The 24,277-nt window shown below is 46.0% G+C and overlaps 1 protein-coding gene across 1 annotated transcript in view; it reads right to left on the bottom strand.

Moving 5' to 3' along the window:
* Window positions 1-22,311, bottom strand: part of CNTN4 (contactin 4) — a 161,650-nt gene extending 139,339 nt beyond the window's left edge. Inside the window, exons 1-3 of the mRNA XM_054387607.1 lie at window positions 22,190-22,311; window positions 18,782-18,957; window positions 3,352-3,447 (exon numbers count right to left, since the gene is read on the bottom strand). Of these exons, the coding sequence (XP_054243582.1) occupies window positions 3,352-3,447; window positions 18,782-18,957; window positions 22,190-22,269 (352 nt within the window). The 5' untranslated portion in view covers window positions 22,270-22,311. The remainder of the gene's footprint in view (window positions 1-3,351; window positions 3,448-18,781; window positions 18,958-22,189) is intronic.
* Between the last annotated feature and the right edge of the window lie 1,966 nt (window positions 22,312-24,277).

A 24,277-nucleotide genomic window follows, 5' to 3' on the forward strand; every position in this document is an offset into this window, starting at 1 on the left:
CAAACACATTAACGGGGCCCTCTTCAAACTCATCCTCATCTTTAACCTCAGGAGGAAGAAAAAAGGAGGGAGGAAAAACTAACAGCAAATGGTGTCACACAGAAGATGAACTCCTGCAGAAGGAGAGGTCCAGTGGTTATATTTTGAGTTTCCGTTGCGTACTTTCCATGCAAACCAGAAAACAGCAACCAGCAAAGCTCCAGCCCAGCTTAGTTATGAAACTCCTCCAGCAAATTCTGACTGATTGTGGATCTGGCTACAATTAAGAGGATTTTCTAGCTGGAACAGAGCAGGTCATAGATGGTGGTTAAATAGGAAGCCACCTCTCATTCAAATGACTGATGGAAATACTCTTCAGTTTTCTGCCTTTCTGGCCATCAGGAACATGCTTACCCCCCTGGCACAGCAAGAGTCTCTTTCCCATGTACTTGAACCCAGAGTGGAAGTAACCCCAGCACCTTTCTGGGATGTTTTTTTAATCACCGATACCTGCACCCAGAGCCAATACACCCAGAGCCAATACATACACCCAGAGCCAAACTGTTCCCTAAAATCACAAATCATAGATTCATAAAATTGTTTTGGCTGGAAAAGACTTTTGAGTCCAACCATCATCTAACTCTACCAAGCCTGGTGCTAAACCATGTGCCACAGTTTCCTTCTCACAGCTTGCATGAGCCACCACCAGCTGCTGCCTCTCCATGCAAGGCGTTCAGGGCTGCAGGGATTTCTTACAGCAAACCAGAAGACTCTCAGTAACTGCAGATAGAAGCTTTGCTAAGGAGACAAAGACAATTCCCGCCTCATCTCTGTGCTGTCTGTGCAGTGCCTGTGCCCTTCTAGAAGCTGGGAGCCCATTCATCTAGGGAAAAGTGAGAGGCAGCACCACATGAGCCACTGCTGAGTGGGCTGTGTGGGTGGGCTTGGCTCTTCTGCCTGGAAAGGAGGATAAAATCCTCATGCCTCAGCTCTTCAGCATTCAGCTACCCCTGGTCTTCCTAGACTTGGCCAGTTGACTCTATCCACCTGTGTGGAGCACAAACAGTTTGAGGTAGGATGACAACAACATCACTCTTCACAGAATCCCAGAACAGTGGGGGGTGGAAGGGACCTCTGAAGATCATCTAATTCAACCCCAACCTACTAGAACAGGATCACCTAAAACAAATCACCAAGGATCACAATATCCAGGTGGGGTTTGCATGTCTCCAGAAACAGAGAGTCCACAACCTCTCTATTTCATGCTCTGCCACCTTCAAAGTGGCTTCCTCATCAGGTGTGCTGATGAGATTCATCTGGATGGGCTAAGGGTTAAGAAATCTGAGATGATAGAACGGTTTGGACTGGAAAGAACCTTAAAAATCATCTAGTTCCAATGCCCCTGCAGTGGGAAGGGACACCTGCTACTAGACCAGGTTGCTCAAGGTGTCATCCAATCTGCCCTTGAGCACTTCCACAAGGGGCCATCAGTTATACAACAGGACTGAAACTCTCCTGATCATCTCTGGACTAAAAGGCAAAAATGGCCCCTGAAGGCAAAAGGTGAGTGAGGCCCCAGCTGGATAATTCCAGCAGGGATGTTTGCCAGCCAGTCAGAAGCAGGCTGAAGAAGCTCCATAAGCACTTGTGTCTTCCTATCCCAGCCATAAAAGGAGCTAAGAACAAATGGCTGGCCAGGCAAGTTGCATCCTGCTGCTGAGGACAGACAAACTTCAAAAGAGGATGGCAAATTTCTTTCAAAGGCACCCAGCTCCCTCAGAGATGATGGCACCAACCAAGCCCCTGGTGAAGGAGCCAGCCCCAAGAGCTGCTTATGGATTGTACCACACATGGCACTTGTCAGGCACACACAGCCCATGCCTGTCTGGCAAGAAGTGACTTGGCTGACTGCATTTCAGACAATCAGAGTCCTTCTGCTTGGAAAAGGTCTTTAAGATCATTGAGTCCAACCATGCTCTAACTGTACTAAGCCCAATGCCCCTCAGCACCACCTCTCTGCATCTTTTAAACACCTCCAGGGATGGGGATTTGACTTCCTCCTTGGGCAGCCTGTTTCCAGTCTTTGAGAACCCTTTCTAGGAAGAAGTTTCTTCTAATCTCCAATCTATATGGAACAGTGCAGCACGAGTTCAGGAAGGCAGCCAATGGCATGTTTACAACCAATGAGTGCTAAACTGAAACAGCTGGTTTGTAGTTTCCAAACATTTACACATCCTCCTTGAAGCAAAGTGCACCAAAGTACTTTCAGCATTATTTACTACTATTTTTATTGTTAGAAAGGCAGTAGGAAGAATATGTATTGCATTCATATAACCAGAGAAGAGTTTTGCTTGGAGAAGACCTCTGAGATCATCCAGTCCAACCACCAACCTAACACCACCATGGCCATCAAAGTGTCATGGTCACAGGATTCTCCAGGGTGGGGACTCCACCGCCTCCCTGGGCAGCCTGTGCCAATCCCTGACCACTCTTGCAGCAAAGAAATTGTTCCTCATCTCCAACCTAACCCTCCCCTGGCACAATTTCAGGCCATTTCCTCTCCTTCTATCCCCTGAGACTACGGAAAAGAGATCAACCCCCACCTCACTGCAGCCTCCTTGCAGGGAGTTATAGAGAGCAATGAGGTCTCCCGTCAGCCTTCTCTTCTCCACACTAAACACTCCCAATTCCCTCAGCTGCTCCTTCCCAGCCCTTTTCTCCAAACCCTGCTTTGCTGCCGTTCTCTGGACCTGCTCCAGCAGCTCATTGCCCTTCTTGGAGTGAGGATCATTCCCAAAATAAATCACCAGGTGAGACTTGGACAATTGCTAACAGATCCTGAGTCCCCAGGACACACAGCTAGTGACAGTGAGTGTTTGAAAGCAGCAAATAACGAAAAGATTATGCACAAACATGGTCCTGCCAGCAATCTTCAGCTCTTTTTTTTTTTTTTTTTTTGCAGGACCTACACCCTGGCCACAGACAAAAAGGCTTCTGTGAGTTGCACAAGATTTTGATCATGTCTTCTATACACACACAGATTGCTTTAGCTTGCACCAGGTCATCTCCTTAGTGCACAGTGAGTCAAATCAGGCTTTTTCTCTGTGCTTACACCCAACTGGAGATCTCCCAGTGCAATTAGCCAACACAATCACCCAGTCTGACTCATTCATAGAATTGTTTTCATTGAAAAAGACCTTTAAGACCATCAAATCCATCCATTAACCCCAGCACTGCCAAGTCCAGCACTGAGCCGTTTTCCTCAGCACCATGATTCAGCCAGGCTGGCACCACCACAGCCTTCTCATTTCATTTACACTTCCTGAAACACAGCCTGAGAATGCTGAAAGCAAGAGAAAGAAACTGCTTTACCTCCAGAATGTGGTGGTGGTCCACACAGCAACACCATGCCTTGGCCTTGCCGGACGGACACTGTGCTTCTCGTTCTGGTTTTGAAGTTCTCAAGATCTGCCAAGAGAGAAAGAAGTCATTAGAAGAGAGTTTAATGTTTGGGTGTTGGTTTCTGTTCCTCCTGAGAAGGACAGAATGTTCATTAGGACTTTGCTGTGTGATAGAGAAATGAAGTGAACTTCAAATGGGAAAGCAGTTTGGTGGGACCTGAGTGCGTGGTGGGGCAGTGGGAGGACTGTTGTGGCAGAAACCAGCCCAAGCAGCAAAAAAGTCTCCACAGGGCTGGTAAGGGGGAAAAGGTGCTGATCTAGCCAGGGGAGAAGGCATGCCTAAAGAAAACTCCAGCAACCTCTAGTGCTGCTGGTTTGTTTTTATAGAATCATGGAACTGTTGACGTTGGAAGAGACCCTTGAGATCATCAAGTCCAAGTGCTCACCTAGAGCTCACAATCCCAACCACTGCTGCCAAACCACATCCATACCTCTTTTAAATCTCTCCAGGCATGGTGACTCTAGAATTACCATTTTACCTAATCAGAACCTCCACTTATGCTCTAAGCCAGCTCTGTTCCTCCTTAGGACACTTGTTCTTGATGCCCTTGCAATCCATGTGTAGAAACCCTTCCACTCCCACAAGGAAGTCTCTTGTGCCAGCTGTGTGCTAGCCACACTCCAGGAAATTCCTCCTTCCACCTCTCTCTTTTGTTATCTCCTTCAGAGTCCAACAACACGACTCCCTCCTCTCTCCTTGCACATGGAATTCAAGAAACTTACTCTTAAGTGATGAGTTGACTCTGTGGCACCAGGTATTGATCAGCTCCCTTGGCTGCTGCACCCAAGCACTAAATACACTGTCTCAATTTGGTAGCCTTTTATCTTTTTGTTTTGCTTTGGCTTTCAGTGCAGCTGAGCTGTGGTTTGATGATTACAAACCTGTTGTCAGGGCAGCTGGGAACCAGAGAAAGCAGGCAGGTGATAAATATTTAAGAGCAGAAACTAGTAGGAACATCGTTAGGAGGATGAAAAATTAAGCCTTGATTTTTTTGTTCCCTCTTGAAAATGTTTTCTGGAAGCACTGGTATGCATACTTTAAATAAATAAATGGATGGATGGATAGATAGGGAGATAGATGGATAGATAGATAGATGGACAAACAAAAAAATAACTAAGTAAGTAAACAAATAAAAAGCAAAAAGCCTCCACCACACCTCTGGGCAACCTGTTCCAGTGTTTCACCACTCATTGTGCAGAACTTCCTCCTGGTGTCCAACCTAATCCTGCCCTGCTCCAGCTTCAAACTGTTGCTCCTCACCCTTTCACCACAGGCCCTTCTGAACAGTCCCTCCTCAGCCTCCCTACAGGTCCCCTTCAGATATTGAAATGTACCTCTAAGGTCTCCCTAGAGCCTCCTTTTCTCCAGGCTGAACAGCCACAATTCTTTTAGCCTGCCCCCGTAGCAGAGGTGCTCTAACCCTCTGATCATCTTTGTGGCCTCCTCTGCACCCATTCCAGCAGGGCCATGTCCTTGTGTTGGGGGCCTCAGAGGTGAACACCACACTCCAAGTGAGGTCTCACCAGAGCAGAGGACCTGAATCACCTCTCTTGACCTATTTGCCACACTGCTTTTGATGCAGCCAAGGATGACATCGGCCTTCCGGGCTGCAGGTGGGCATGGTTGGCTCACATCCAGCTTCTCATCCACCAAAATTTTCATCTTACTGTTTTTACCCATTATTTCATTTAACTGATATGAAACTGCTCCTTCTACTATATTCCAACAACAACAACAACAAAACTCCATACACACATCAATCATTTCTTTATACATCACTGGAATTCAATTTCCAAAAGAAAACATGACTAACACTCAGGGTTAGAGGAGAAAAAAAAAAATTCAAACCAACCCCAACTCTTAGTGGCTTTTCTGCTGCTCTATTTTACTTAAAGTCTATCTCTAGAGACTTGTGTAAAGCAAATTTGATAACACATCAGTGATATTGCTCTGCTGAGTTGATGTTAATAGCAAGCAGCTACCAAAGCATAATACCTGTATCTGTGTGTCTATCTCTGTCTTCAAATGGATCATTATTCCTACAGAGTGAGATATTCAATGAACCTTGACAAGAGGAAGTATGTGCTTGAAGGCAAAATGAGGGATTGTAACACAGGATCCCAAGAATGAAACCACAAGATAAATGCAAAGGTCTTGCTGGTGCAGCCAGGATGGAAACAGATGGCTCCAAGCTAGGAGCCACCTCACCAAGGGGCCACAAACAAGGACTAAGCAGAAGTGAGTTTGGTTGGAGCAAAGACAACCATGAGTAAGAAGAGTAGCTATATAAAACACATCTAGTAAAACTGAGATGCAACAGAGAGGAAAAACAATGAAAACAAAGCAGGCAATACAGCTGGAGGGGTGAATGTGCAAAAACACCTGCAGCCAGTCCCAGCCAGGGGCAATTTCACAGATTGCACTGGGTTGGGAGGGAGCCTCAAAGGTCATCTTGGCCAACCCCCCTGCAGTCAGCAGGGACACCTCCAGCTAGATCAGGCTACCCAGGGTCACATCAAGTCTGACCTAGAATGTCTCCAGGGACAGAGCCTCAACCACATCTTTAGGTAACCTGTTCCAGTGTCTCACCACTCTCATTGTGCAGAACTTCCTCCTGATGTCCAACCTAAATCTGCCCTGCTCCAGTTTCAAACCATTGCCCCTCATTCTTTCACCACAGGCCCTCCTAAACAGTCCCTCCCCAGCCTGCCTCTAGGTCCCCTTCAGATATGTAGCTCTAAGGACCCCCTGGAGCCCTCTCTTCTCCAGGCTGAACAGCCTCAATTCTTTTAGCCTGTCCCCATAGGGGAGGTTCTCCAGCCCTCTGATCACCTTCATGGCCCTCCTCTGGACCCTCTCCAGCAGGTCCATGTGTGTCTTGTGCTGGGGCCTCCAGAGCTGGACAAAGTACTCCAGGTGAGGTCTCACCAGAGCAAAGTGGCAGAATCACCTCTCTTGACCTGCTGATCCTCCCCACCATTATGTTCCCCTAACAAAGCAATCAGCAATAGCTGCAGAGTCTGCACCCAGCTCAGTATCATTGTATCTGTGCTAAAAATAAGTCTTTGATTAGGTTACTAATACCTCAATTAAGTTATCAACAAACCTTTGGGTCAGCACATAAGGGGTTCTTTTAGCCCAGGTCAGTTGCCTGGGGGGGTTGGTTTGGCATTTCACACTTGAGTCTTGGTTGTGCTTTGGATGTGAGAAACTTGGATGGTTAAAAATGAAGCTGATCATTCCAAACCTGAATGGTTAAAAATGAATCACAGAATCAATCAGAATCACAGAATTAACCAGAATCTGATCATTTAAAACTTGAATGGTTAAAAATGAATCACAGAATCAGAATCACAAAATTAACCAGGATCTGATAATTCAAAACCTGAATGGTTAAAAAGGAATCTGATCATTAAAAACCTGAATGGTTAAAAATGAATCTGATCACATAGAAGTTGAACAGTTAAAATTTAATCTGACCATTTAAAACTTGAATGGTTAAAAATGAATCTGATCATTTATAACCTGAATGGTTAAAAATGAATCTGATCACTTAAAACCTGAATGGTCAAAAACGAATCTGATCATTTATAACCTGAATGGTTAAAAATTAATCTGATCACTTAAAACCTGAATGGTTAAAAATGAATCTGATCATTAAAACCTAGCAACTTAGGAAGCTAAAACTTGATCACTGGTAATCTGGGGTCTTCTGTAGGGGAGAAAGCACCACCTTTACTACATAGATTAAATGAACTTCAAGGTGCCTGTACAACAGGACATAAAGCAGTGGTACAGGTAAGGGGTAATTAGATCTTCATAGATGTGAAATGCACAATCCACTTAGGTACACAGATACAGCTGAGACACCTAAAGTCAATTTTCAAGCATGACTTAAAGAGATTTGCAGAGTATAATGGGGTTTACATTCTCACACCCGTCCTGTGATTTGAAGATGATCCCAGCAATCTGAAATTTAGAATGATGTTTAAGGTCATCTTCAGCCCTTGGATTGAAGTCAATGGGATTTTTGTTTTTATTAGAAACCACATGGCTTCTCTGAAGGGGAAGCTGAAGAGCTGGGCAATGACCTGGTGTTGAACAACAAAAAATATACCACCCAAAAATGATCAGAGGGATTGGTCAAATCTTCCTGGTTCACACTGGATAAAGAACCTTCCACCAAGAGATAGCTCCTGAGCCCTCTTCCAAATTGGTCCCATCACATTTGCATAACTTTCCACACACCACAGAAGATACTTTTCACATCCTGGACAAAACACACAACCAGATGGAGACAGAAGTCATTTGCATCATTGCCCAGGGAATATTGTGACTTCATTGGCTGTAGACTATAAACAAAGCTAATTTGGCCCATAAAGCAGTCTTGAAGATGAGCTTCTAGTGCATCTCAATCAATTTCAGATTTTAGAGGGCATTGGCTGGAAGAAATCATAGCCTGTCTCTATGAAGGCAGGCTGAAAGCACTTTAACTGATGACTAGCACCCACGAAAGCATTAAAGCTTTTTGCTCTCGAAACACTTGACAAGATTTGCCTCCTGATATTTATGGCTCTAATATCTCTCAACACTGTCTCTATAAAAGCTCCGCCTGACTTTTTTAAAAGGCAGGTTTTATGTCACCCCCCCCTTCCACAAATACACAAAGATGAAGTTCTTCTGCCCACATGGCCTTGCTGTTGTGTCAGGACTAGCTGGTGGGCTGTGCAGCTCTGAAGACAACCCCCTTGTGAAATGCGACTGAATAGAATTTCAGCTTAAGAGCTGGTGCTCTGATGGATCATTCTTAGAGTGTGCTCATTTCACAGGGAGTTTAACAAGTCTGGGGAGGAAAGCTTTCTAATTTGACCTTTAGAACAGAAATTTCACTGGGTTTTCTACTGACAAGGAAAAGAGCAGGTTTAGAGGTAAACATCCTGCCCCTTCCCTCTTTGGAAAATATTTTGGCTTGGGCATGGAACAAGGTATTGCCTGCCCATATCTACCAAGTGGCCAGGTCCAGTTTGGACTTCTAGGTCTTTCCTTTCCCTGATCTTTTCTGTCATCACTCTTGCAAGGTGCAAGAATTCTCAGATGAATCTTTGTCATGGGGGCACCTCCAACTGGAAGGCTTTCATGGGGGGGTTTGCTCTGAAGTCTCAGCTTGGCTGCATGAAAGGTGTAGGTGGAGCAGCTGCAGCTCTGAACACAAACTAGACCACCTCTCAGAGGAGTCAGTGCCTGCTGCCACTGAGGAGGTCCCACAGCTTCTCCTGTGTGAGCCAGAGCAAGCTGCAAATGGCCTCACTGGGGTAAGGACAGGAGAAAGCTGGTGTGTTGCTATGCAAGCCAAGAGCTTGTTTCATTCCAAGCCCTCCCTGTCCTCTTGTCACTCACATCTCTGACCTATGTATCATCTTGGACTTTGACATCTCTCTCTAAAGACAGTCAATGTGAGACTTGAATCTTGCCAGGGCTTTCTGACCATGTCTCTATCAAAGACAGACTGATTTGTATACCCACATAGATAAAATTCCTCCTCAGGCTTCTACCTTGCATCCCAAAGACTGTGACAGCTTTTCCCTGAGCATTGCCAATGGCCAACACTCAGCTGCAGGGGTCAAGGATCCTCAGGCAGGGCTTGGACCACTTCCACCTTCTTCCCTGGCACCCAGCATGAGCCACTTCTCATCAGGATGGCTCCTCCTGGAGCACCATATCACAGCACCTCACTGGGCTGTGATCCTTGCTTCCAAATAAGCAACAAGGCAGTCCCAGTGCCTTCATATCTTTCACCTTACTGGGGAATAGGGGCTGCAAGTCACCTGCTGTTCTCTTCCCAAATCTAATCACTCCATGACCTTCCCAAAGGCAGAAAAACAACCTCAAAGGAAGAAAAATTAACCTCCTTACCTTTATGTTCCATTTCACAAAAGCTGCCTGCTGCTTCCTACCCTTCTGTAGGAAATATTTCAAAGGTTCATTTTGAAGCAACTCTCTCCTGCTTGAGACAAAATGCTGAGGACTCAGAAAATGTTATTTTGTGACTTTTATCTGGAACCTCTGGGCAGACACTTCCCCTTGGGTTGACTTTAATGGAGGCTCAGAAGTTTGGAGTTTTTTTTCCTATTTCCCTAGCAAAACAGCAGTTACTCAAGATCTTCTTCCACACAGATGACTGTGTAATAGCACAAACCACAAATTTTGGTGGCAGGAGATATTGCACAGCCCCCTCTGACTTCATAGGTTGAGGGAGCTTCTCCTCCTCCTCTACTCTGTCCTAGTGAGACCACATCTGGTTGACTGGGACCTGTTTTGGGCTCCCCACATTGAGACAGGGAAGTACTAGAGTCCAGCAGAGGCTGGGAAGATGCTGAAGGGCCTTAGAGTATCTCTGTGAGGAAGAAAGGCTGAGAGCCCTGGGGCTGAGAGCCTGCAGAAGAGCAGCTCCAGAAGGCACCTGAGCAATGCTCAGCAAGAGCTAAAGGGTGAGGGGAAAGGGGGTGGGGGCAGATACTTTTCAATGGTGTCAAACAACAGGACAAGGGGCAAGGGGCACAAACTGGAACCCAGGAGGTTCCATCTGAACAGGAGGAAAAGCTTTGGTTTGAGGGTGCTGGAGGCCTGGAGCAGGCTGCCCAGAGAGGTTGTGGAGTCTCCTTGTGTGGAGAGCTTCCAACCCCCCCTGGGCATTGTGCTGCTGGGCAAGCTGCTGTGGGTGCCCTGCTGGAGCAGGGGGGTTGGACTGGATGATTTCCCTTCCAACCCCAACCATCCTGAGATTCTCTAACTGTAGATGGCCTGTGTGCTCCCCACCAGACCATGCTCTGATGCACCTTCCTACTTTGCACAGCTGAAAGAAGGCAAATTAAGACCCCAAATCACGTAGAATAATGTGCCACAAGCTCACTGAGCCAGAGTTTCCAAGAACAATTTCCCTTTCCTTGATAGACACAGAAAGGAAAAAGACTCTGCAGAGCTCCTGCTCCTCAGAGGGTTGTCTGTTATGATGTCAGGCAGCATCTCTTAGAGAGGAAATATTTTTTAATTCCATTCATCTCTCATGTCTAATGACTGATGAAATGGGAGTCATGTCTCTTGCAGACAGGAAAACTAACACAGGACAACTCCTGACACATATTTAAAACTCTACTGTCCTCTGCATGCCAACAATGACTCCCTGGTTTTGCTTTCCAGAAGGAAAAAACGGAAAGGAAAAATAAAAGAATAAAAAAAGCAGCCACTAGAATAAAATTTTCCTGCATTGGCCTTGAATTCCATCTACAGGAAGAGAAATTTTCTTACAGAGTCCACCTCTGGCCTTTGGTACAGTCTCTGCCAGGTCCTGTAGCCATTATTTTCCATACATTTGAAGACAACTCTGATGTGCATTGATACAGAATTGACCTAAAGATAAAGACACCATCAGACTGAGTGAATAATAGCATTTCATTTGGCAGCCCAGGGGATTTAGAGCCAAAAACATCCTAACAACTGAGAAAATAATATAGTCCTCTTGAGTCCTTGTCTTAGTCTCTGTCCACTGGACATAAAAGACCAAAAAAGGTGATGGTGTGCTCATGGCTCTTCAGATGTTTGTGCCACTCTAGGATCAGCTTTTGCAAGAGGTTTGGGTCCATTTGTAATGGGAAAGAACCCTGACCACAAAAAGCCTTAATTGCAACCACAAGTGTTTATGTGGCTTGAGGCTCATCACAGATCTGGAGGTTTTCATGGCCAGGCTGGAGGTGGCTCTGAGCAACCTGATCTAGTGTGAGGTGCCCCTGCCCATGGCTGGAGGGTTGGAATAGAAGATCCTAGACCCCTAGACAATCCTTGACTCCTAGACCCTTTCCAACCCCAACAATTCTATGATTCTATGATCTGCTGGATCACGGGTCACAAGGGTTCACAGACCTGATGGCCCTCTGATGAGGACAGCAAGCAGCTGGAGACTGCTTGCTATGGAAACCATAGCCCAAATTCACTCCTGCATGAGAAAAAAGTAGTGATGGATGTGTGTGAGAGATCAGCAGCAAGGGCCACTGCATGGGGAAGCAGCATGACTCTGCTCTGGCTGCTTAGGAGTAATGGGCTGCCCAGGGAGGTGGTGGAGTCCCCATCCCTGAAGATCATAGAATCACAGAATCAGTCAGGGTTGGAAGGGACCTCAAGGATCATCCAGTTCCAAACCCCCCTGCCATGGGCAGGGACACCTCACACTACAGCAGCCTGGCCAGAGTCTCATCCAGCCTGGCCTTAAACACCTCCAGGGATGGGGCCTCAACCACCTCCCTGGACAACCCATTCCAGGCTCTCACCACTCTCATGGGGAAGAACTTCTTCCTCACATCCAGCCTGAATCTCCCCACTTCCAGCTTTATTCCATTCCCCCCAGTCCTATCACTACCTGATATCCTAAAAAGTCCCTCCCCAGCTTTTTTGTAGCCCCCTTCAGATACTGGAAGGCCACAAGAAGGTCACCTCAGAGCCTTCTCTTCTCCAGACTGAACAGCCCCAACTCTTTCAGTCTGTCCTCATAGGAGAGGTGCTCCAGCCCTCTGCTCATCCTGGTGGCCCTCCTCTGGACACCTTCCAGCATGTCCAGATCCCTCTTGTAGTAGAGGCTGCAGAACTGGATGCAGTACTCCAGGTGGGGTCTCACCAGAGCTGAGCAGAGGGGGAGAATCACCTCCCTTGCCCTGCTGGCCACACTTCTCTTGCTGCAGCCCAGGCTCTGGTTGGCTTTCTGTGCTGCAAGTGCACACTGACAGCTCCTGTTGAGCTTCTCCTCCACCAGCACCCCCAAGTCCCTCTCCTCAGGGCTGCTTTCCAGCCAGTGCCTGCCCAGCCTGGATTTGTGCTTGGGATTGCCTCAACCCAGATGCAGATGTTCAAAACACACAAGGACATGGAACTTCAGGTCTCCCCTTAGCCTAAACAACTACACTAAACAACCCTGGGTCCCTCAGCTGCTCCTCACAAAACCTGTCCTCCAGACACTTCCCAATCTTTGTTGCTCTTCTCTGGACCTGCTCCAGCCCCTCAATGCCCTTCTTGAAGTGAAGGCCCCAAAACTAAACATGGCACTAAAGGTGTGGCCTCACCAGTGCTGAATACAGGAGGACAATCACTTCTCTGCTCCTGCTTGTCACATTGTCCCTGATGCAGGTCATGGAATCATCACAGAATCAGCCAGGTTGGAAGAGACCTCCAAGATCATCCAGTCCAACCAATCACCCAACCCTAACTAATCAATCAGATCATGGCAATAAGTGCCTCATCCAGGCTTTTCTTAAACACCTCCAGGGACAGCAACCCCACCACCTCCCTGAGCAGCCCCTTCCAATTGGCAATCTCTCTTTCTGGGAAGAACTTCTTTCTAAGATCAAGCCTAAAGTTCTCCCTGTACAGCTTGCTGCTGGCCTTCTTGGCCACCTGAGCACTCTGCTGGCTCATGTTCAGCTGATGTCCCTGCTGGCTTTGCAGGGGGGTTGGACTAGATGACTTTAAAGTGTTCAACTAGATGACTTTTTTGGGTTGGGTCCCTTCCAACCCAAATCAGTCTGGGATTTGATGATCTCTCCTCATCTTAATGCAGGTAAGCAGCTCCCACCCAGGATGCTGAAGACTCCCAGCCAGGGAGCTTTTCAGAAGTGGTCTCACGGGCAGCAGAAAAAGGAATGAGGCAGGAAAACACAGGGGACCAGCTCTGTGCCCTTCCCAGCCAGCACAGCTGTGACCAAACAAATCGCCTGAAGAGGATGAGCATGGACAGCTGGTGGGATTTGAAGGACAAGCAGAACTCTGCACACCTGTCTTCCCAGCTGCCTCCTGAAAGAAAACACAACCTAAACCCTCCATCTCCTCCATTTCCAGGGTGTTTCAAACACGTCACCTTTTCTCCATGCTCAGACGTTGGTTAATCTCCGCGGAAATGATTTCATTGGGGTGCAGAACAGCTTCAATGGATCTGTCCCTGTGGTCGTTGCTGGTTTGTTTAGGGGAGGCAGAGAGTTTGGTTGGGCCCTGCAAATGTTTTCATCATTAATTGTTCTTGAAAGAATTACTTCATTGATCATTTAATCTCTACAAAGCAAACGAAGGCACTTCAGGGCAATAAGAGGGTCCGGCAGCAAGGAATTTGAGCGGCAATTAGAGTTTGTTTCTTAGCAACTAAGAGCAAAAATGATGGGATTCGCTTGGCTACAGGAATCATTCCAGCAATGGGAATATTGAGAAGAATCCCTTTGACTCTTAATGTTGGGAGTGATTTTCATTTTTCTCCCATCAGAATGCAATTATTTTGGGATGGTAGGTCAAAGACCCAAAGCAGTCTTGTTACAACCACATCGTGACTCTCTTTTCTGGTACTGGTTGCATTGTGCAGTGCTGAGTCTGAGCTGCTAATTCATGTGCAACAAACATTGTTTCAGAAATAGACCTATAAAACAAATTCTTTTAATAAAGGGTGTGTGGGGAAACAGTTTTTGGACACAATGCTTGGATTCCCTGCAGTTAGGAGCACGCTCCTGGGTAATGAAGAGGAAAAGTGAAGTGTTCCTCCAAATGAATTATACAAGGGATAATGTTAGAATCATAACAGTTGGAAAAGACCTCTGAGAGTGCAACCATTAACCTCACACTGCCAAGGCCACCACCAAACCATGTCCCCCAGCACCACATCTCTGTGGCTTCTAAACCCCTCCACTGCTCTGGGCACCTTCTTCCAGGGCTTAGCCACTCTTTCAGTGAAGAATTTTTTTCCTAATATCCAACCTAAACCTGGCACAACTTGAGGCTGTTTCCTCTCATCCTGTCCCTTGTTACCTGGGGGAAGAGACTGACCCCCATCTGGCTCCAACCATGTTTCAGGTAGTTGCAGATAGTGAGAAGGTCTCCCCTTTAGCCTCCTTTTCTCACGTACAGAAGATTAAGTCTGAAGCTGCTGCCCTGATTCACAGTAAAAAGAAGTCCACTTCCAAACCCTTCCCTTCCAGGCATGGTTTAATCTTCAAACACAGCAAAACAGTTCAGGCTAAATTTCACACACAAAATCAACCACTTTGCTTGACTGGGGCTGTCTGCAGGAGGAGGAGGAGGAGGAGACATTTCCCCTTCTATTTAATCTCATTGCCTGCAGCCCTGGGCTCTCAAGGGCAGCACAGAGATGCTTTGCTGCTGTTCCAGCATCCTCTGAGGACATCCATCCTTCAGCCCTGTTGTTCCCCTCTCCTGGGGCTTCATTTCTCTTCTGAAAATTGGTATCTCAGCCCCCCTGGATGTCTCAATATTGTTTTTGCCAGCTGCAGGGAATACCAAGAGCATTAGCACGGAGCTGTTAAATTACAGATTCCAAGGAAAATGATTTATAGGAAATTACTACAGGTTGGAAAGGCACCAACTTCAGAGCAGTGTCTGTGGAGGGTGGGATGAAGGACACCGACTGTCCTCCTGTTGAGGGGGTGTGCAAGATGCTAAACCTCCCTGAAAAGTAGATCCCATTTCTCTAACAGCCCGTGGGTCACAGTCATCACTTTTAGGCAGCTTTTACAACAACAGGGCAGGGGAGGCAAAGCAATGGCATGACTACAAAAACCCACACCAATCTGAACTTGATTTGCCTTTTTGGATACTCATTTCCAAATCAACAACACATGGCAACAGCTACTGCCTGGCTACTCAGCAGCTCTCCAGAGGGTTGATTTCCAAGCAGCATTACTGCAGGTGGTGCTGGCTTTGTCTGTTCTGAGGCTGAGCTGCAAATCCTGCCGAGGAGTTTAAGGCCAAATTGAGGCTAGTTATCACAGCAGGGAAAGGATATGTCATCTGCCAGCACTGGGGGTGGCTTCATGGGGGAAGATGGAGTCATCTGCAGAGAGAGCAAAGTGGAGCCATGACCCCGTCCCTGGGGCTGCATTTAGCTGGTGCAGGGGGATGCGGTCATGGAGCAGACAGGGTATGGAGACCCTTGAAGTGAGGGGCACAGGGGTGTCCAGACTGACCCTCTGCACTGCTTCTGCCCACATCCAAGAGCTGCCCAGCTCCTTTGAGTCATGCCAAAGAGAGCAGGAGCTGAGCAGGCAGAACAACTTGCACGTTCATCACTTTCTGAGGGGTATGGTCCAGCTCTGGTGCCACTAAAAATCGATTCGAGTTTTATTGTCGACTGAAACGGAAGCAGGATCCAGGCCACAGTAAACAGCTTGAATCCTGTGTCTGACTGGCTGGGTACATCTCCAAACTGCTGCATCAGAGCTGTGCTTCTTTTCCAGGCATAACTTCTTATTGATTTCACTGTTATTTCCAAACAGAAATTACAGTAGAGTGAATAAAATTGTCAAGCTCAGCCCTATCCCCTCAACACAAAAGCACATAATTTAATCTAGTTCAGCAGTGGGCTTGGACAGCACTTTGGAAGAGTCACTGTTAGAATCCAGACTTGGAGTTTAAAGCTTGGGGTTTTTTTTTGTGTTTGTTTGTTTTTTGTTTTTTTTTTTTAGCTGCTGAGTGCCTGTATTGCTATAAACACAGGGTTTAAGGTATCATTAATCCATATTCTGGTAGTGTGGGCAGAGCAGATTCCTTCACTTTCTGAAAAATCCATTCAAATTCGGACATGAATGACACTGGAAAAGAATTTTAAAACAAGGAAAATAATGATAAAAAAATAAAAGAACAAATTTTAAATGCAAATGATGGAGCCCAAAGCAAGTATTGGGGGGAAATATCAGCACTTTTATCATAATGAGTTTGTAACCTAAATACATATTTCAAGGATTAAATTGCTGACCCTCTCTGACCTCCACAGGAGGTTGAATAGAAAGATCATGGTTTAATCTGCAGTGAAAATGTGAGAGAAGAATAATGCAGCCCTTGAGGAATGAACAAACAGGTATTAATGATGGCCCAGGATTCACAATTTAACCCTTAAGAGGCAGGGGGGGAGCTCAAAGCCTCAGATATTAGCCTCAAAAAAACCTCAGCAGTAGCTCTCCTCAGAAATCAAAATGAGCCAACACAAAAATCGTGCAGCACACCAGTCAGGCTGGAGAATTAGGCACTGCTGGGACGAAGAGGAAAGCTATGGACAAGTTAATCAGCACAGTCCTGAGTCCTTAACCAAACCATGGAATCATTTTGGTTGCAGAATCCCTCTAAGATCAAGCCCATGCATCAATGTAATACCACCATGGCCATTAAACCATGTCCCCGAGTGCCATGGCCACATGTTTTTGTGTGAACACCTCCAGAGGTGATGACTCCACCACCTCCCTGGGCAGCCTGCTCCAGGCCTTGATCACCCATTCAATTAAGACTTTTTTTTTTTTTTTTTTTTTTTTTTTTTTTTTAACCAGTATCCAATCTAAACCTCCCCTGGGACAACCTGAGGCCATTTCCTCCCATTCTATCACCTGGTACTAGAGAGAAAAGACCAACCCCCACCTGGGTAGGGGGCAACGAGGTCTCCTCTCAGCCTCCTCTTCTCCAGACTAAACAATGCCAAGTCCTACTACTCTTCACCAGCCCTGTCCTCCAGACCTTTCCCCAGCTTCATTGCCCTTTTCTGGATCTGCTCCAGCAGCTCAATGTCCTTCTTGGAGTGTGAGGTCCAAAACTGAACCCAGAACTCAAGACGTGCCTTCACCAGTGCTCAGTTCAGGGGGACAATCTCTTCCCTGTTCCTGCTGACCACACTATTTGTGATCCAGGCCAGGATGCTGTTGGCCTTCTTGGCCACCTGAGCACACTGCTGGCTCATGTTCAGTTAGACAGCAGACCCCCAGGTCCTTTTCTGCTGAGCAGTTCCTGCTCAAAAGCCTTTCCACAGCTCAATCATCATGTTTGACATACTGAGGCATAAAAGTCCAAGGTGACATGCTGGAGCTGGATCACAGACTGCTCATGCAACCTAGATGCCAGAGAAGGCTGTAAATGCAAGGAAAATAACTTGAGGAAAGGCGAAAAAAAATCTTGAGAGAGCAACTGAGAGCAAACAGGTTTAAGAGAGCTCTCTGAGGAGAGCTTCTAGGAGTCCTCTCCATATGGTGTTTCAGATTATTGCACACAGACCTACAGAAGGCCACTCCAGAGCCATCATGTTTGGAATAAAAGCACATGAAGGCAAGAAGTAGCTCTATCAAGCCACACAACATGGATGTCAGGGTTGAGAATCACACATTGCTAATCCAGATGCCCCTTTTATTGGTTCCTAGAGGCAGAGCTTTTGTAACACACTTAAACCACTCTGTGCATTTCCTAATTCAGCTAATTATGACTGTAGGAGACAAAATGAGTTACTGCTTTGTGAAAGCACAGAGCCTACCCTAAGAAATGTTAATTAGATCCAAAGGTTTCTAATTTCATTGTGCTGTTCTAGCAATTTAAGATTAATTTTTTTTTGCAATCAAAACTAAAGTCATTTATTCAAGCTCTCCATCATTACTTTTAACTGGAAAAGAGCAAGCTTTGGGTTTGAATTCAAGCTTCTTAACTAAGAATCAGTCAACCCAAATTTGTATTTGGCCAACCAGAAAATGTGAAAGAGTTTTGCCAGATATGTGGTCCAGGAACAGAAACAAGCAGAACTGGATAAACACTCTGCAGCTAAAGCAAAGGTAAAATGAAGAAGGTTTCTCTGAGTTCAGAAGATCTTGGTTAACAAGCAACTAACAACTTAACCAACAAAGCAGCAGAGCAGAGTGGCAGAATCACCTCTCTTGAGCTGGTGGCCATGTTTCTTTTGATGCAGCCCAGGCAGTGATTTGCCTTCTGGGCTGCAAGTGGGCATTGCTGGCTTTATATAATTCCATACAATGCCAATTCCCCATCAAGCCCTGCTGCTTCTGGCATCCTTAGCTTTTGACAAGAAGCTGCGACACAGAATTTAACCCCCAACCAACATGAAGCAGCCTGTTTCCCTTTTTACACAGAGTTAAAACTATCACTCATCCCTGAAATGGCTTGTGCTGAAGCATAGGACTTGTGGGTACTGCCACTGGGAATTTACCCTTTATAAAGTGTTTGCTCCTTGAAATATTCTGAAGCTTTAATTCTCCAAGGAAAGGAAAAAATCAATGATAAGATCCAGACACTTTCCTCAGTGCCCTCTTTCTCAAGAAATAAGATATTTTACCCTGCTTATTGCATTTAATTTCAGATAAATAATCACAACCCAAGGCATCTATTCCTGTTTCCCATTTCCCCTCTAAATCCAGGTGTTGACTCCACAAACAGCTCAGAGAATCCTTTGTTGTGCAGCAGGAAAAAGTCAGGGACGGAGACATCACTCTCAGTTTTTCCAGAGTGCTGCAGGGCTGGAGGTTGTGTTGCTACTTACAAGCAAACTGAAGCTTTGCTTCTCTGCTGACAATCGTTCCAAAGGGGTTTGTTGCTACACACTGGTATGTTCCAGGATCTTGGGTTTTATTGGGATTATTGATCAACAGGTTGCCTTCCACCACGCTGTAGCGGTAATCCATACCGACGTCGATACTGGTCCCGTTCAGCTTCCACCTACAGCACAGAATGCCAAAGTGAAAACTCTGCTGCTCTTAATGAATGCTCTGGGGTGCTTGACAAATGCAACAAGAAGTAAGATACATAGATAGATGGATAGAAAGATAGATAGATGGATAGATAGATAGATAGATAGATAGATAGACAGGTAGGTAGGTAGATAAGTAGGTAGATAGACTAATAGATAGATAGATAAATAAATTAGATTAGAGAGATAGGTAGATAAGTAGGTAGATTAATAGATAAATTGGATTAGATAGATTAGGTAGATAAGTAGTAGATAGATAGAAAGACAGATAGATAGTGACGTAGATAGATTAGATAGAAAGAGAGATAGGTAGATAAGTAGTAGATAGGTAGAAAGATTAGGTAGATAGATAGATAGAGAAGGTAGATAGATTAGATAGATTAGATAGACAGAGAGATAGGTAGATAAGTAGTAGATAGATTAGGTAGGTAGATAGATAGGCAGATAGATGATTAGATAGAAAGAGAGATAGGTAGATAAGTAGTAGATAGATGATATATTAGGTAGAGAGATTAGAAAGGTAGATAGGGGGGAGAGAGAGAGAGACAGAGAGAGAGAGACAGAGAGAGAGAGACAGAGAGAGAGAGACAGAGAGAGAGAGACAGAGAGAGAGAGAGACAGAGAGAGAGAGAGACAGAGAGAGAGAGAGACAGAGAGAGAGAGACAGAGAGAGAGAGAGACAGAGAGAGAGAGAGAGACAGAGAGAGAGAGAGAGACAGAGAGAGAGAGACAGAGAGAGAGAGAGAGACAGAGAGAGAGAGAGAGAGACAGAGAGAGAGAGACAGAGAGAGAGAGACAGAGAGACAGAGAGAGACAGAGAGACAGAGAGACAGAGAGAGAGAGAGAGACAGAGAGAGAGAGAGAGACAGAGAGAGAGACAGAGAGAGAGAGAGACAGAGAGAGAGACAGAGAAAGAGAGAGAGATAAAGAGAGAGAGATAGAGAGAGACAGAGAGAGAGAGACAGAGAGAGAGAGACAGAGAGAGAGAGACAGAGAGAGAGAGACAGAGAGACAGAGAGAGAGAGAGACAGAGAGAGAGAGAGACAGAGAGAGAGAGACAGAGAGACAGAGAGAGAGAGAGACAGAGAGAGAGAGAGACAGAGAGAGAGAGAGACAGAGAGAGAGAGACAGAGAGAGACAGAGAGAGACAGAGAGACAGAGAGACAGAGAGAGAGACAGAGAGAGAGAGAGACAGAGAGAGAGAGAGACAGAGAGAGAGAGACAGACAGATAATTGGTGAAGGACTTCTTAGGGTGTTGGGTAGTGATAGGACTGGGGGGAATGAATCCAAGCTAGAGGAGGGCAGCTTTAGATTAGGTGTCAGGAAGAAGTTCTTCCCCATGAGGGTGGTGAGACACTGGAACAGGTCACCAAAAGAGGTGGTGGAATCCCCATCCCTAGAAGTTTTTAAGGCCAGGCTGGATGTGGCTGTGGGCAACCTGATCTATTGGAAAGTGTCACTGACAATGGCAATTGGGGTCCCTTCCAACCCTGACAATTCTGTGATAAATAAATAAATAAGTAGATCTAAACCATTGAACCAGTAGATTTTTGACTACTTACTTAAAAAGTGCATGAAAATGCAAATTTCCTGCACTGGATTGAAATATTCCAGCATTTAACTGAAAGAGCAATAGCCTTGGCATATATTTCAGTCTGGGATGTGATTAATGCTTCTGTAGTTGCTACCACTGCTGCTCTTTGGAATTAATCATTTTGCAAGGGGAAGTCCCCAAACTAGGATCTTTGAACCACTCAAGTCCACTGAGGGTTGTTTTTTTTTTTCTTTCTTTCTTTTTTTCCCCTTCTGCAAAACTTGCTGGTTGTTTGCTTTTTAAATTTAAAATAATTCATTCTCAGCAGATGTTGGCACTAACTGGGGCACTGAGCAACACCCAGCACCAAGCTGCCCCAGTTACAGCAACCCTCACAGAATCACAGAATGGTAGGGGCTGGAAGGAACCTCCAGAGATGATCCAGTCCAACCCACCTGCCAGAGCAGGATCACCCAGGGTAGGTCACACAGGAACACACCCAGGTGGGTTTTGAATGTCTCCAGAGAAGGAGACTCCACAGCCTCTCTGGGCAGCCTGCTCCAGGGCTCCAGCACCTTCACAGTGAAAAAGTTTTTACTTATGTTCACGTGGAGCCTCCTCTGCTCCAGCTTGCAGCTGCTGCATCCCTCACTATCCCCCTTGAGGGACATGAAAAGGAGCCACAGCCACACAGCAGCTCCCTGCACCAGAACCTACTGAGAAGCAATTTGAAGATGTTCACACCAGTGACTCACCAGAGTTTATGGCATGAGCTAGCTGGTGGTGTCAGATGGCAGCACGGTGGCTGAGCTCTGACAACTCTAATTGGTTTCAGAGTGCCATTTACTTTGGTGAGAAAGGCACTAAAGGAAAAAAAATAGAAAAAAAAAATCCAACCCAGCAGTCTAAATGATTTACAGCAGCAGTAGCAGCACTATAGTAGCATCACATCTGTTTACTAAGGATTCCAAAGCAGTTACTAAAGCTCAAAGCCATTAAGAGCCCTGCCCACATTTCTGGGAAAGGCTGGATAACCAGGGAGCCAAGATTATCTTTTCATAACCTTTTTGAATTCTCAACTGAAAGCTGCTATGGCTTTGGACTTCTTGATCAGCGAATCCCAGCATCGTAGGGGCTGGAAGGGACCTCTGGAGATCATCCAGTCCAACCCCCCTGCTCCAGCAGGGCACCCACAGCAGCTTACCCAGGAGCACAATGGCCAGGGGCGGTCGGAAGCTCTCCAGAGGAGACTCCACAACCTCTCTGGGCAGCCTGTTCCAGGCCTCCAGCACCCTCACACCTAAGAATTTTCTCCTCCTGTTCAGATGGAACCTCCTGGGTTCCTGTTTGTGCCCACTGCCCCTTGTCCTGTTGTTGAGCACCACTGAGAAGAGTCTGGCCCCAGCCTCTTGCCCCTCACAGGTCCTTTATCTCTTGCTGATCATTGCTCAGATCCCCTCTGGGGCTGCTCTTCTCCAGGCTCAACAGTCCCAGGACTCTCAATCTCTCCTCATCAGAGATGCTATTGTCTTTTCTTATCAGCATCTATGTAGATTCCAGGAGTATCCCAAAACCACATTGCTTGATACACACAAGAGAAGGGCTCTTGGAGGACACTGAAATAATGAGGAGGTCGTGCTAAAAACCAGTGAAACAGTCAACATACCCAATGGTTGGTCTGGGATTTCCTTTCACTTCACAACTCAGCTTCACTTTCTTTTCCTCTGAATCCAAGGGGAAGATCATGCTGTTGGGTTCCTGAAGGAAAACTGGCCCATGCAGTGTGTTGTCATCTGCATTAAAGAGAGAAAAAACTTGACAGGCACTTGATGGAATCTCCCTGTACTCAGAACATGGAAAATCATGAGACTAGAAACCAAGCATCTCAGCAGCAAGAGGCTGTGAATCATTTGCCCTAGAAAAGAGGTGATAGTGACACTTTGGGGTTTTATTGTAGTCAGATTTTGTTCCAAAAGCCACTAAACCTCATGGGAAGCCAACATCCACTGTTTGTGCCCTAAAACAGAGCACAGGCTGAAGTGTTACCCAAAGTTCAAGCAGCTGGGAATGGGCAGGATCCCTGACTGATTCTATGATTGTCATAGCAAAGTTGACCTCGAATCAGAATTCTTAATTTCACCTCTAAAAACTGAAAGATGTTCACTTTAAATTAAGTACCCATAACTACAGCCAAATGCTGGAGGGCCACCAGCATTTAAAGCCCCCAGGAAGCTCCTCCAGCACAACACCCAGCTCTGCCATCCCTGGATTGAAGCCATGGGGTGGAACCAAGTGCCAGCCCGTCAAAAGGGACCCCCTGACCACATAAACCCTTAAACACCTTCTACCTGTTCCCAGTCACCATGTTGGGGATGATCCAGCTGGGGATCATCCCAGGGATGTTCCAGGCACCAATCCCTGCATCTTGAAGTGCTCATGGGGTGAAGGTCCTGAGTGCTTGGGGTGAATTATTATGGCAAGTACATTACACACTTGTGCACAATAGAGTATTAGGTCCTGTCTCTAAAGAGAGCTACAGGAGTGAAAATATTCTGGCACAACAACCTGCCACAAGCTTCAAAGAGTTCAGCAGTCATTTCACAGCAGTTGGAGATTGCTTAGAGGAACCTTCCTTGTACTGACTTCTGGGCTTTTCTTTGAAAAACACATTCATTTTAAATTCCTTCCTAGCTGCCTTCCTCTCTCCTCAACTACCTTTAATTTTCATCCTATAAGTTTGTAGGATGGATGCAGACCAGATATAAAGAAGGTATTTTTTATAATAAGGGTGGTGAAACACTGGCCCAGGTTGCTCAGAGAGGTGGCAGATGCCCCATCCCTGGAAGCATTCCAGGTCAGGTTGTCTGGGGCTCAGAGCACCCTGCTCTAGTTGAAAAATGTCCCTGCTGACTGCAGGGGGCTTGTTCTTGAGGAGCTTTAAAGCTCCCTTCCAACCCAAAGCAGTCTGGGATTCTATGGTTCCATGCATTTCTCTTGTTCCAAACCTGGCAGTAAGGGTGAGCACTGCTAACAGGTTTGGCTTTTCTGTGCCTACCTCTTTGCAGCTGGAGTAGAGGATTTAATGAAATGCACCAACCTTACTCAAACCCTTCCCCAAAGAGTTACACCAGTAAGTGCACTGCTCTCTACCCTGTTTCTATCAGACAGTTTTATCTTCAGAGTAGCTGCTGAGAATGCAAAGGAAATCAAATTTTCTTTCCTAAAAAGAGCAGCTCTCTTGATTGCACTGAGACTTTTCTGCTCATCAGTGTCAATACCTGGCTGCCACTGAAGAGTGTCACAAGCACAGCACAGGTTAAGGACCCAGTGAAGCTGCTCACAGCCAGCAAGTCTTTTAGCTGAAGGGAAGGAACCTTGCTTTAATTCTTTTTTTGGGTCATTTTCTGTTCATCTTATGCCTTTTTCCCTTCACATCAGACTTTGCAAGTATCAGCAGGAAAATTGTGGGCCATAAGGATGCTTCCTTCACTACCGAGGGTAGAGACTCACAGGGACATGAGCATGGATGACACTTAGAATCATAGCACAGAATTCTGGATGCCACCTGGAATCACAGAACAGAATTATGGATGCCACCTGGAATCACAGAACAGAATTATGGATGCTACCTAGAATCACAGAACAGAATTATGGATGCCACCTGGAATCACAGAACAGAATTATGGATGCCACCTGGAATCACAGAACAGAATTATGGATGCTACCTAGAATCACAGAACAGAATTATGGATGC

Source organism: Indicator indicator, chromosome 15 (assembly GCF_027791375.1).
Source record: "Indicator indicator isolate 239-I01 chromosome 15, UM_Iind_1.1, whole genome shotgun sequence".
Classification (NCBI taxonomy): Eukaryota; Metazoa; Chordata; class Aves; order Piciformes; family Indicatoridae; genus Indicator; species Indicator indicator.